At 40.1% G+C, this 12,973-nt stretch overlaps 1 protein-coding gene across 4 annotated transcripts in view; it reads right to left on the reverse strand.

The window, feature by feature from the left end:
• Positions 1–2,093: 2,093 nt before the first annotated feature.
• LSAMP (limbic system associated membrane protein) overlaps positions 2,094–12,973 on the reverse strand; it is a 646,473-nt gene continuing 635,593 nt past the window's right edge. For all 4 annotated transcript variants that reach the window (XM_038582908.1, XM_038582905.1, XM_038582904.1 and 1 more), the window contains one exon: positions 2,094–10,056. In XM_038582908.1, the coding sequence (XP_038438836.1) occupies positions 9,959–10,056 (98 nt within the window). In that variant the 3' untranslated portion in view covers positions 2,094–9,958. The remainder of the gene's footprint in view (positions 10,057–12,973) is intronic.

Genomic DNA, 12,973 nt, shown 5'->3' on the forward strand with positions numbered 1-12,973 from the left:
CCTTCTTCCCAGCTGTCAGCTGCTGCTTTGAACATACTTTTAAATACATGGATATAAAGACAGTAGAAAGTAGGGTATACAACAAGGAATTTCTTCTGAGGCACTCAGAAGGCAAAGCCTCGAGGTGGTATTAACTTTCTAACCCTGTAGCTTTTGTGGCTAAAAGGAAATAAAGTCTCAAGCCACTTGGGAACAATGCTATTAGAGATTCCAAGTGTTTTTTTTTTTGTTTTTTTTTTTTAAATATAAGGTTGGAAATGGGAGGTATATAATAAAGACTGGCTACATTTTACCCTAGGTTCTTGGGTAACCTTTAGGTCCCTGGAATTTTCCAAGTGGTAGGAGTTTCGTTGTTACTCATGTTGGGCCCCTTGGACCCCTAGAGAGTTTATGACAACAAGATGACTCAGGATGGGGACTGGTCATGCCAGAAATACCAGCCATGAAGTTAGTGTAGATGCGGCGTTGAGTCTTGTGGTGATACCATCAGTCTGATGTGGAGATGGGAATTTAGCTGTTCGGCCTGTGATTCAATCAATCATGCCTAAGTGATCAAACTCTTAATAAAAACGTTGTGCAGGCAGCCCCGGGTGGCTCAGCGGTTTAACACCGCCTTCAGCCCAGGATGTGATCCTGGAGACCCGGGATGGAGTCCCACGTCAGGCTCCCTGCATGGAGCCTGCTTCTCCCTCTGCCTGTGTCTCTTCCTCTCTCTCCGTGTGCCTCTCATGAATAAATAAATAAAATCTTAAAAAAAAAAAAACCACCAACAACAACAACTTTGTGCCCCAAAGATTGTGTGAGCCTCCTGGTTGGCCAAATTCTGGATATTGTCACACATCAATGTACTGGGAGGGTAGCGTGTCCTGACTTCTTGGAGAGAAGACAAAGGGAATTTCACATTTGGGATTCTCACAGACTTTGCCCTACATGTCTCTACCTTTGTCTGATTTGCATCCTTTTGCTGTAATAAAACTGTAATCATAAGAAAAACACTTTACTGAGTTCTGGGTCATTCTAGAAATTATTACATCTGAGAGGGTAGTGGGAACCTCTGAATTGTAGCAAGCTGATCAGAAATGATGGTGGCTTGGGGGTCCCTGCACGTGTGGCTCGTGTCTGGCGTGAGGGCAATTTTGTTTGATGACTGTTGTCTTTAACTTTGAGTTTGGTAAAGTCATTGAAGAAAGGCATTTTCAGAATTTTATATAAAATTCAAATTTGGGGTTAAACTGTCTCTTTAAACCAGAAGGAGACCAAGGGTTTTGCTTCTGTTTGAGAATTTTGCCAATTATTGAAGCTGATAGCAAACCAGTACTTACTTCCTCACCCTCTCCCCCAGCCACCCAGTCTGATTCAACATCAGTTCTCTTGTTTTTTTCTTGACCTAATTTGGCTACTATGACTCAAACTTCAGACCCTCCCAATCATTTCCCATGTACAAGGAGCCCACTTCAACCCCTTTGGACTGTGAATTGCTTATTTCTCCTTTTCTTTTGCTATCTCCTGTCTGTCCCGTGCAACGCTATAGGAATTGTAGAGAGATTCTGGACACATTTTGTGAAGGTAATGGCTCTCAGTAAGAAAAGAAAACAAAACAAACTCTCCATTTCATAAGTAGAAAAAAAAAAATAGGTGGCTTTAGAAAGCCATTTTGTTCCTTCTACTGCTATCAGGTAGGATCTTATTAAAACTAATCCTTAAAGATACTTCTACTATGGAGAGTTTAAAGAAAGAGTATACTCCCTAATGTTTTTTGGGATCATGTCCTAAGGTCTCACTCAAATCTAACAATCTGGAACTTCTTAATGCTTCATCTATAGCTTCCCAATGGTAATTAATGCTCTTTCTTATTGCCCCTTAAGGGCAAAAAAAAAAACTTGCAGAGAACCTCTTTGCTTAGATGAAGACAATTATTGTAAATACCACATTCCCTTCTGTGATAGGAGAGATATTGATAGAGCCTTCAAGGGATTCTTCAGTATTTTGTCCACCCACTCCTCACGTTATTTTCATCATTGGCTTCATTTCCTATCTTATTCATGAAAACCTCCAAGAGGCAGGGCAGTCAACCACAAGATCACCGACTCAGGTCAATGAAGACACATCTCCTTTTCACGTTTATTTCATTTTTTGTTTTAAGATCACAGAAGAGCAGAGCATTCATACGTGTAAAGTAACAGAAGAGAGAAACAGAATTTAAATACATTTTAAAAGAAAAGAAAAAAAGCTTTTTTTTTTTTAATTTTAATTTTTTTTTAACACACACTGCGCTTTTTATTTTCCTCCACAGAGCTAGTATCCAGGGAAAAAAAAAGATCCATCCAATAAACAAAAATAAACTTTGAACAACAAAAAAACAAAAAACAAAAAAATGGCCATGTGTTGTATCATCAAGGAAAAGTCTATAGGGGTGAAAAAAAAGGAATATATTTATATATATATATATTTATATGTATATAACACTGTTAATAAGGAGAATTCTAACCAAGAGCAGGATTTATACACCCTTCAATAGAGCAGTGAGAAGGAAGGGGTGAAGCAGTGTGGGGGGAAAGAAGGTGGAGGTTTTGTTCCATGCTTCTCTCCCCCTGCAGTTTTTTTTTCCCTTTAACCTTCCCCCCATCCCAGTGAATACTTAGGGAGCAGCACTTGGCCACGATCACCAGAATGAACCATTTACATTCTCTGGTGAAGAGCAAAGACTTGGGGAAGTGGGTCCCAAAAAGGCTGCAGATAGCTTAGAATTACTGCTGCGTGCCATGAAGCTAGTAGTTCCACGTATTTTCTTCATTTGCAAGAAGCAGATTTTTACTCTGTGCCTGGCTTTTACATACAGAAGGCTTGTGCAGAGGAAAACATAGCTGTAGGAGTAGATCCAGGAGCACCACTCAAGGAGACACCTCTGAAATAACCATGCAAATGGAGAGTTGTCCTCAGGGAGGGGTGGGTCATTCTCCCATTTAAAGAGAGCTTTGAAAGTGCTCTAAACACATCGCACATCCTTATCTACATCACCCAATACACGTGCTGGGAAGTTATGAATAATCCCTGCTCTTCGGGACACGGGAGACCCAGAATGTTTCTGTTCTCTTAGGCAATGAATGAAAAGCTAAGTTGAGCCTCCAGGATAGTGGGGGGCTACACTTTGATGGGTTGAAACAAGTGGGCCTGTGCTCAATCCATTCAGCATATGGCACAAGAAAGTAATTCCTCACGAACTGCCTGAGAAATAGCATTTCTGCGTACCCTTCTCTCAGAGAACTGAGCTTCCACATTTGATTTGGGCCTTTCACAACAACTCTCCCTGTGTTCGACTCTGTCACCTTCTGTTTATTTTTGTCCTATTTTTAGCTTGTCTTCTTTAAATGATCTCGACCTCTACTTTTTCAAAATGAGGCTTGTTTTCTCTCAGTCCACTTGCTTGACTTCACAGCCTCTTAGTCAAGTTTAGGGCAACTATGCCATGAGAAAATCCTTACAAAACAAAATGTATTGTCTTGTCTGTTTCTCACAGAACAGCCTTTTGAACCTGCCTGGGACCACTTGCTTACTGCCATCAGCAAAAGCAAAGAGTTTTCAAGGACACACATTTACTGTAATGAGGCACTTGGCCCAGAATGAGAAAAAAAACAAAAAACAAAACAAAACTGATGTTTCCTTTCATACACACAACATGCATAATAGCCTGGCTACTTTCCTTCCTATGAAAAGTTATTAGAATATAGTTCAGCAGTTTGATTTTATATTATAAGGAAACAACTCCAGTTATTTCAGTGCCTTCAGTCTCATCTGAATGTGTCCCTTCTCTACCTTGCTAAGAAGTTTTGTTCAAAAGAGAATTTTAGAACCTGTCCAGGGACCCTGTAGTCTAGAAGTTTTTGCTTTGGAAATGGAGATGATGGAATGATGGTTCGGAGGAACAAAGGTGGGAGAGGGGCCAAACTGGAGGTGACATGCAGCTGTTTGGAATGATCAGCTGACCACATCCTACATGAGCATTAAATTCTTATTTGAAATCAGAGTTTAGAGTTGCCAGAAGTCTGAGAGATGTGATCCAAATACCTTATTTTTGGGATGAGAAAACCAGGTCTCAGGAAGTTTAAGTGACTTGCTTAAGGTCACCTCACTTGTCTGTGTGACCAGACCCTAGCCAGATTCCAATGCTTCACCTTAAACTTGCCATTTATCTTGGGTGGAGGAATGTACTTTAAGTGTAATGTTAATTTGACCTAAATCTCTTTCTATAACAGTCCATGCAGAAAGTTCTCGTGAGTCCCAAAGTCATCTCTTTGATGCCTCTTTGTGGCTGTTCAGATTGTAGAAAATGTATATATGTCACTCTATATAAACACATCAGACCCTTCAGAAAGACTCCAAGAGAAGGTGCCTGAGAGAGATACTCCCAGTTAAAGTAATTCTGTCCTCAGTTGCAATATTCAGGATAGGTATGTAGAAATATAGGTTTGTCAGATTAAGTAAAAGTAATAATTTCCTAGGGTAACTTGGCAAGATAGTTCTCAAGAATATAACATGTTTCTAAGAAATCTACAATTTCTTAGAATCAAGATGACAAAGAAGCTTTCCCAATGTCATTTTTTGGATGGAAAATAAAAATGGAGTAATATTGTACTCCTCGAGCTGTAGGTGACTTCCTTGGACCTATTTAAATAAGCCATCTTAGATGGTTGGTAAGAAGTATCAAGAAGACGCTGGGAGTTGATGCAACAGACACACGAGCCCTTAAAACTCCTTCCTCCCTGTCTTCTCATTTCCCTTGTTTTGGGGTCAGGTGAGCCAACTGTGGCAACAATTGGGAAAAACTCCACTTAGGTCCCACAGGAACTAAGAGGTGGCCTCCTGTGACATGAGCAGGATGTCGACCTTTAGGAATTCCTGTGGGTCTGCTTCCTTTTGCTGAGGCAACTTTCTTGTTCGAGACATTAGTCATACTCCTTCCCATTCTGACCTGTGAAATGCTTCAGTTTTTATTTATTTTGTGGGGGTTTTTTTTTTCTTTAAGATTAATAGATTTAGCTGAACCTGGGCACCGCCTGAAAAATGAAGTTTACATAGTTTATATCATGTACATAAACTAGCGATTTACATTGATTTACACATGATTGGTGCCTAATTTATTAATCAGCACACAGTATGTAAATGCACTGAAAAGAAATCAAGATTTTAAAATAAGTTTTCCATAATATCCATAAACATTTGCGCTGGTGTAAATGTTAAACCTAAACCTAATGTTAACACCAGCTTCTTTGCCAAGAAGAAAGTGATGTACATTGCTGGGTGAAAACAAATTCTCTCTTGAATTTCAGTTGGCCGCATTTGACAACACAGCTACATGCAAATGAGAATAGTTTACTTCTCTTCCACTAGTATGCACATAAATGTAAACTCCATTTTGCATTTAGTGAGATGTTTACAGATACTATGCCAACCATGATGGAAAATTTACATCACTGGGGCAAATGTAGTCTTTGGAAGAGAAATATTTTAAGAATGTAAGAAAGAAGAAGACTTCCTGAACTGAATTTGTGTTTCTTAATTTAGGGTCCTATCTCATCATTTTTGTGGTATGTTTAACATTTGTCTTCAAAATATTAATAGTTTTTATAGGTCAGATATAGCACTGCACTTCTATTTCTATATTAAAAAAAAAAAAAAAAAAAGATAGTTACTGGTAACTGAGACTAAATCCAGGCTAAAAAGTTATGAAGATGAGAAAAATAAGGCCATGGTTAATCCACGGAACTTGGTCTACAAACAAATTCCTCTCAAACAAATAATTACAAAATGGAAAAAGATGGGGCTCCGTATCTTTCTAAATGAAGCATAGCTCTCTTTTTTTTTAAACCAAATTCAGTACTTTTCTTCCTTTTAAGTTTAAACCGTTATTCTAGATTTGTCTTATAATACATACAATATTGTAAATATAGCATCTGTAAAGATAAGATTAAAAAAAATACATACACATATATATTATTTTTCCACAAATAATTCAAGGCCTGCAAAAAACAAAAGGAGAGATTCTGGGAGACAAGCCAATAGAAACAATCAAACCACAACCAACCTGGGGATGGAAACTGTGACTCTGGAGTAGTTAAGAAGCTAACCACCCCGTAGGTAATAACTCAGAAATAATCTCATGCTGAGGAGTTTAGTTTTTGTGTGCAAAGGAGGTAAGTCCATTTTTGGAGGAGAAACAGATTTTTGTTTCTGTCTCCAAGAACATGAAAATCACGAGTACTTTTACAAGGTCTCTATGAATAGCCCCAGTTGACTGAATATGTGGTAAAAAAAAATGCCCATGGCAAGGGAGAAGTCTGTCTGACTTGGAAGAGAAGGCAAAGGTCAATAGGACAATTCTTCCCCAACAGAAAATACAATTTTTCCCTAAGCCTTAGTTCTTTTAGGGCAGAGGGATTTTATGTCTCAAAACAAGTAAGACTGTTCCTCCAACAAGGCAACACCTTCTGATGAACAATTGCACAGAGGATATAATTCTGCAGTTGTAAAACCTAGGATAGTTCTCATTCTTCAGGAAGTGCCCTTGGTCAAGGTCATTTCTGCTTTCGTTAACGGAAGGTCAGTTCTAAGGATTTCATTTTATGAATAGTGGAGTTTCGTTTTGCATACAGAGGACATTAAATATATTAGCCATTCAGATTAATTGATGAATTTCACTTCTCTCAGGGTATTATTTCCAACCAGTTGGTTCTTTTCAGTGCAGAGTTTCAAGTTTTGAGTACCAACGGACAAGATTCTTGAAGGGATTTAGAGCAATATGATGAACTAAATTCCAAGAAGTTCCATGTTCGGACTCAATTTCTTGGTGTAGTCCTCTGGCTGCTACCTTTTTCCTGACCTTTCTCCAAATTATGTTCTCCTCCATTCTTCACACTGCTTAGAGACATTCTCAAACCTATGAGATTTCTGGGGTCAATGTTTGCTCTGAAACAGGAGCCAGGACCAATTTTTTAAATTCCCAGATCCTGCCGGAGATATATGCAAACACCACAATATTCAATATATGTTTAATTATGTTTAATATATGGTCAATTATATTAAAACTCAGGGAACAAATGGTGCTGACAAGGCAGACATTCCTTTCAGTGGAGAATCTTCTTCCATAAAACCAAGACCTTGTCCTTATGATAGGGTGGAGATAATATGAAATGTAGGCGTATGATTAAAATGTGTCACATGCCACAAGGATCTGTTCCCGAAACTGACACTAAACCGAATTAACACCTGCTACTTTTCTTTTCTTATATATCTTTAAATTAGCATGCATTCCTCTAAAGCTTCCACTTAAGGATGTGACTGGCTCTTCAATATATGAGGAACATTTATCACCAATGATGATAAACTTTTATTCCTGTACTACGACCACAATGTTAGAGAAACCCCGATTGTCAATAAATTGATGCTGGATAGGAATATGGCTCACCTTCCCTATATTTTAGTAGCTACTTTCTTGGATAAGGATTTCTCTTCTATGTGAGGATCTGCCACAAATACTCTTATCCATCCCCAAACCCAATTTGTCCTTCTGTCTCCTGTCTAAACTGCAAAATCATAAAAGAAGGCTGGTAATAAGCTTTCTAAAGCAAACAATAGAATCCCCTAGAACAGATTTAAAATGTTGCTTATCAAAGAGATCATTACCTTCAAAGACAAGGCTCATTACCTTCAATTAAAAAAAACTATCAGTAGAAATTTCAGATCCTTCCTGCCGTTCTTCCTTCCTTCTTTCCTTCCTTTTTTCCTTTCTTCCTTCCTTTCCCCTTTTCTTCTTTTTTCCCTGGCTTCCTCTCTTCCTTCCTTTTTCTATTTGCAGTTTGGAAGTTTCCTGTTTTATATCCTGTGACAGCTATTTTTCAAGTTCCAAAACTAGATGAGGTACCATATTTGGCTTTACATTCAATTAGGACCTCAATAATAATCCTCTGTCTTTTCATAAACTGAGCCACTTCTGATGCCTCCTATAGTCTAAGTGAAAGCAATGGTTGGTTTCCTGACAAAGATATCTACAGGCAGAGAGCCAGCTCTCTCCGCAAGACCTTTCCTAAGAAAATTCTGGTGCTGCGGTGATAACCAAGCTTTGTGGTATGCATACAACTTCTGCCTAAATTATTTTCCCCGGTTCTTTTGATTAAGGAACGAATTCACATTTCAGAGGACTCTTGTCGATGTGAACTTAGGCAGCATATTCCCCACAGTATCTTTTTCAGGAACCGGAAGCCAAAAGTGAGCAGGGAAGGTGACATAGATCTTAGTGGCCTGGCCTAGGATAATGATGGACTACCATGAACACTGCAAACATTACCAGTGGAGCATAAAGGAGGCCACCAAATAAAGCCTTAGCTTACACCACCAGGTCAGAAATCTGCAAAGGAGCACAAGGGGTGGATTCCTTCTTGTTATGGTCAACGCTTTGTACACAGTTCTGCCATTATCTCTACAAGATGAGTAGGGACCGGTGCATCTGTCTGCTTTTCCTGCCTCGCTCACTCTCACTATATTGTATCTGAAATAGGAAATAATCTCTGCTCAAGGGAATCCATGGGCCAAATGCAGTGTTATTCGAAGATCAGGGAAGGGGCAAAACAGGGCTGCTTAGATCTCCACGTGGCTCATCATCCTTTTGTTGGAAATTGACACTTGGAGACCTTCCTGCTTCTTGGGATTTACTCAACACATGCTACTCACTCCTGCAGCAGAGCAGATCTAAGCCTGCAGAAAGCCAGGAAATATATCAATTCCTCAGACTCATGAAACAAGAGTGAAATCAGAAACCTTCTCTCCTAGGTCACCTCATTGACGTCACTGATTCTTTCTACTGTTCGCTCACCCCATCAATAGTAGGCACTTTCATTTACAGTGATATTCTGAGTGACTCTCGACTGGGTTCTGATGATTGGACTAAGAGGAATATGAGGCTCTGCCCTTAGAAGGGGCACGGCTTGGTGTGGATACACGCTGATGTCATGTGACAGCCATGGGGGGGAGGGCGGGGGACTCTGCTCCACGCCTCCTTCCCCACCATGTCCCCCAGCAACTTGTCACAGCCGCGTCTCACAATTACAATGCGGGACAGTATCTACAGCACAATGAGTCTATGTACACATGGACCATTCCCTTGGCATGCTTTAGAGAGAGACACACACGCTCACACACGTACACCCACGTGAGAGCGAGACTTGAGCACGCGCATACAGTGGAGAAAATTAAAATGGCACTTCCTAGTGTCTGCGGCATGACTGGTGCTGGGGGGGTGGGAGGGGGTGAAGAGAAGCAGCAGCTGGGGGCCTTGTGCAGGGGGGCTGAAGGGGGAGTAATTGGGATGGATGTAGGGGAGATAGAACACACTGGAGGGGGAGGAGATGGTCTTAAAAGTTGGGGAGACAGTGGAGGCAGATAAAGGCTCGACACAGGATTCCAGCGTGGATTCCACTGATAGTCTGAAATGGCTAGGAGTCAGCTCAAATGAAAAACAAAATAAAAAGATGATGGAAATAGAAACACCAAAGGCAAGACCTTATTTTTTCTTTCCCCACGGATGAAAAAGAATGAAGGAAGGATAAAGTGTGTGTGTGTGGGGGTTAATACCCATCTGACACTTCTTCTCTTGACTTATTTTTACAACATCCGGGTGTCCTTAGCATGATGTCATCTTTATAGAGAATACATTTGCTTTGATATACACATAGCCTTGTAGAGCGTTTCCCACCCTGATTCATAGTTAGACTTTTATTGATGGACTTTAAAATGGTCTTAAGTGCATTTTCTTCTTCGTTTTCTTATTTCCCCCTTCATCTATAAACACACAACGTTGTAAAATAAACAGGCTCCCCCCATCTCGCGCGCTCTCCCTCTCTCTCTCTGTATCCTGTGTGACGCATTTTTGTGTGTTTTTTAAAATTATTTTTAAATTTTTATTCTATTAACATTTGCTGAGAAGGCAGAGCAGAGATGCTGCCAGCAGCCACAGTGGTACGGCCAGACTGATGGATCCATTGATTCCTCTCACCGACCCGGGCCCTGCGATGCAAAAGAGAAAGACAGGAGAAGAGTTAGAGCCAGCCCACTCCAGGTGACAGCTGACAGCGGGCAGTGTCGGAGGTACAAGGGCCAGGGAGCAGCACCTCAAAGCCAGTGCGCTTGGGTACAGCCCAAGAAGGGCTCACCATCTTCCCTAAATCCTTCTCCTTGAGTTTTAAGTATCTCAAGGGGTTTCCGTGATTGAACACTTCTGTACACAGAGCTCTCCTGCTGGAGAAGGCTCACTGACGTGTCTGCTGGTGCAACGGGCTCCTTCCTCTTCACCCAGCCTCCTCTCGCACGCTCTGCTCGGCATAGCGCTGTGATGCCAGCACTCGTTAAGATTCCAAGCATTGATGGGGTCTTTCAGCAGCCAGACACCGGCTCCTCCAGCTGATTCATCACAGTGTCTCCATCAATAAAACATGGGACCAATCTGAAACTCTCATTTCTCAGGGGGAAGCAGTAATTATTTATTTGTTAATGGGAAGGGGAATTGTTTCCAAGGAACATTTGTGGCTGAATGTCACCTTGCTGCAAGGTAGAGAATAAGTGAACTCTTGTAGGGTCTTAAGAGGCAGCCGGGGATCATCTGGTCCAAACTCTTCATGTGACACTTTAAAGATCAAAAGCAAAGGCAACAGGAAAACCACAACAGGGACCACCAAACCTAGAGACGTTAAGAGGTAGGTCCAAACCAGAAGCAGAACCGAGACATGGACTTGTCCAGAATTCACCCTGGAGGGGTGGCCCCCGTGTATTCCCACTGCCACCTTAGTTTTCCCAACATGGACACGATGTGGGGTATATGGGAGTGTGGATCTAAGAGGGAGACTGGAATGGAAAGGAAAGCGGAGAAAGGATTTGTGTGTTGACAGAAAGGAGAGAACTGGGGCAGAAAACGTAGGCCCCAAGAGCTCGTCTCTGACGCTTTGCTTGTTCCATTTTCTCCTTTTGCATAGTTCTGTTCATATAGATCCATCACAGGAAGAAAATGTTAGTACTTTTCACAACAAGGATTTTTAGATTTAAGACTGCATGCTTAGACAATGATATTTAAAAGAGAAATCAATGTGACTAATTATGGGTCACTTTGCAGTTTTGAGGGCACATATACAGATCAATGTGTGTGAATGAATGTGCACGGTGTGTGCATACGCGTGTGTGTTGAGACCTATGATGGTTTGCATGTGCAACGGAAGCATCCTCTGGTATGCAAATGTTTCCAGGATTGTCTACAAACATATCTGGTCAGAGGCCAAACAACAGAGAAGATGTTGAATTCAAGAATGTTTTCCTAATCTGTGTTTTACATAAACAATGGCAACAACCACCCAATAAAACCAACAATTACACAGCACTTAGGATAAGGTACTGTTACAAATGCTTTACACATGTAAGCATATAACCATGCTTTGAGGCAGGCATTAGAATGAACCCTTTTTTTACAGTGAGATAGTAAGAGGCAGAAAGAGGTTAAATCTGTTGCAAAAATTTACACAGCTAGTAAGCAGAGGAGCTGGGGTTTTTACCCAGGCGGCTGGCTGCAGTCTCTGCCTGTCACCACCACACAGTGAAGTTACATAGTGAAGGACTGCCAGTAAGTCTCCTGTCAAACGTTCAGCAAATGAATTTTGTGTTTGTGGAAAACAATAGCCAGAACAAACAAAACACAACATGGAGGCAATCATTATCTTTGGAAAAAAAAAAAAAAAAAAGATTTTCAATAGAACATTTTTACTAACGCGTCTTTTTGAGAACATAAAAAATATTACTATAAAAATGCAGATATGTAAAACTTTGAACAGTGTAGTTATACTATAAAAATGAGCTTTATTACCTGGAAAGCTATGGAAATACATAGTAAACAATTTAAATATTTAATCAGTCAATTTTTTACATTTCTGAATGGTTATAGGGTTGTGTTAATAAAAGACACTTTCTCACTACCTTTGGGTTCATGCTTTTCATGGGGAAATTCAGGTTCAAGAAGATCATGTTTCCTGCATAAAGCACCTGATGGTAATTGTTGACTGGGCACTAGAATGCAGTGTTCAGAGTCTCAGTTCAATGCTTTTTGTAGCCCACCCCCCACACCCTTCACCACCATTTTTTTTTTTTTTTTTTTTGGCCTTTGTGACCTTTAAGCTCTCTCAATGGCAACTCTCTAGAGCTTCTGGCCAGATGGTAATGCATTTCCCTATCATTTTAGTTCCTCTCTATGCTTTAAATGGCATAACTCTGTGGCACATTTGTTTGGATTAGCGGGTCAGGACAGCTTCCAAAACAGAAAGACTACACACAAACTGAGGCCTGACCGGACTAAGCAAAAATGATTTTTGTTTTTCCCTAGGGATGGTGTGAAACAGAAGGGTTTTAGTAAGAGTCTAATTTTGCCTGTTTCCTTAATCTCACTTTTAGTGCTGGGACAGGCTACAGTATCTTTCAGACGTCTTAGAGTTGACTGTACCTGGGGACGTCTAAAAAGTCTCGTCTGAGCATTTTATTTGAAGGGCAGTAAATATTTGAGAAAGCCAAAATTGCATCATTGAAAAATATAATACATACATAGATGAGCCTAAATGTGCATGTGTAACATTCTTGCTAATGTATGTACACACATATATTCATAGATGCAAAGAGAAGTATATATGTTATATGCATACTCATATATACACATATGATATACTGTACATATATTTTATTGGTCTTTTAATAGACATAATTGAGAATTAACTGTTACTTTCACATGCTAGTTTATGATATATATAGGAAATCCCAGTATGACTGTGCTAATAATTTCATTCTTGTAGAATTATTATTATATATTTGAAATGCATTTTGTGGATCTATTAAAGATATCTTCATTTGTATCAATTATTATTTATTAAGTGCTCTCATATAGCTATTTGATGTG

Source organism: Canis lupus, chromosome 33, assembly GCF_011100685.1.
Source record: "Canis lupus familiaris isolate Mischka breed German Shepherd chromosome 33, alternate assembly UU_Cfam_GSD_1.0, whole genome shotgun sequence".
Taxonomy (NCBI): Eukaryota; Metazoa; Chordata; class Mammalia; order Carnivora; family Canidae; genus Canis; species Canis lupus.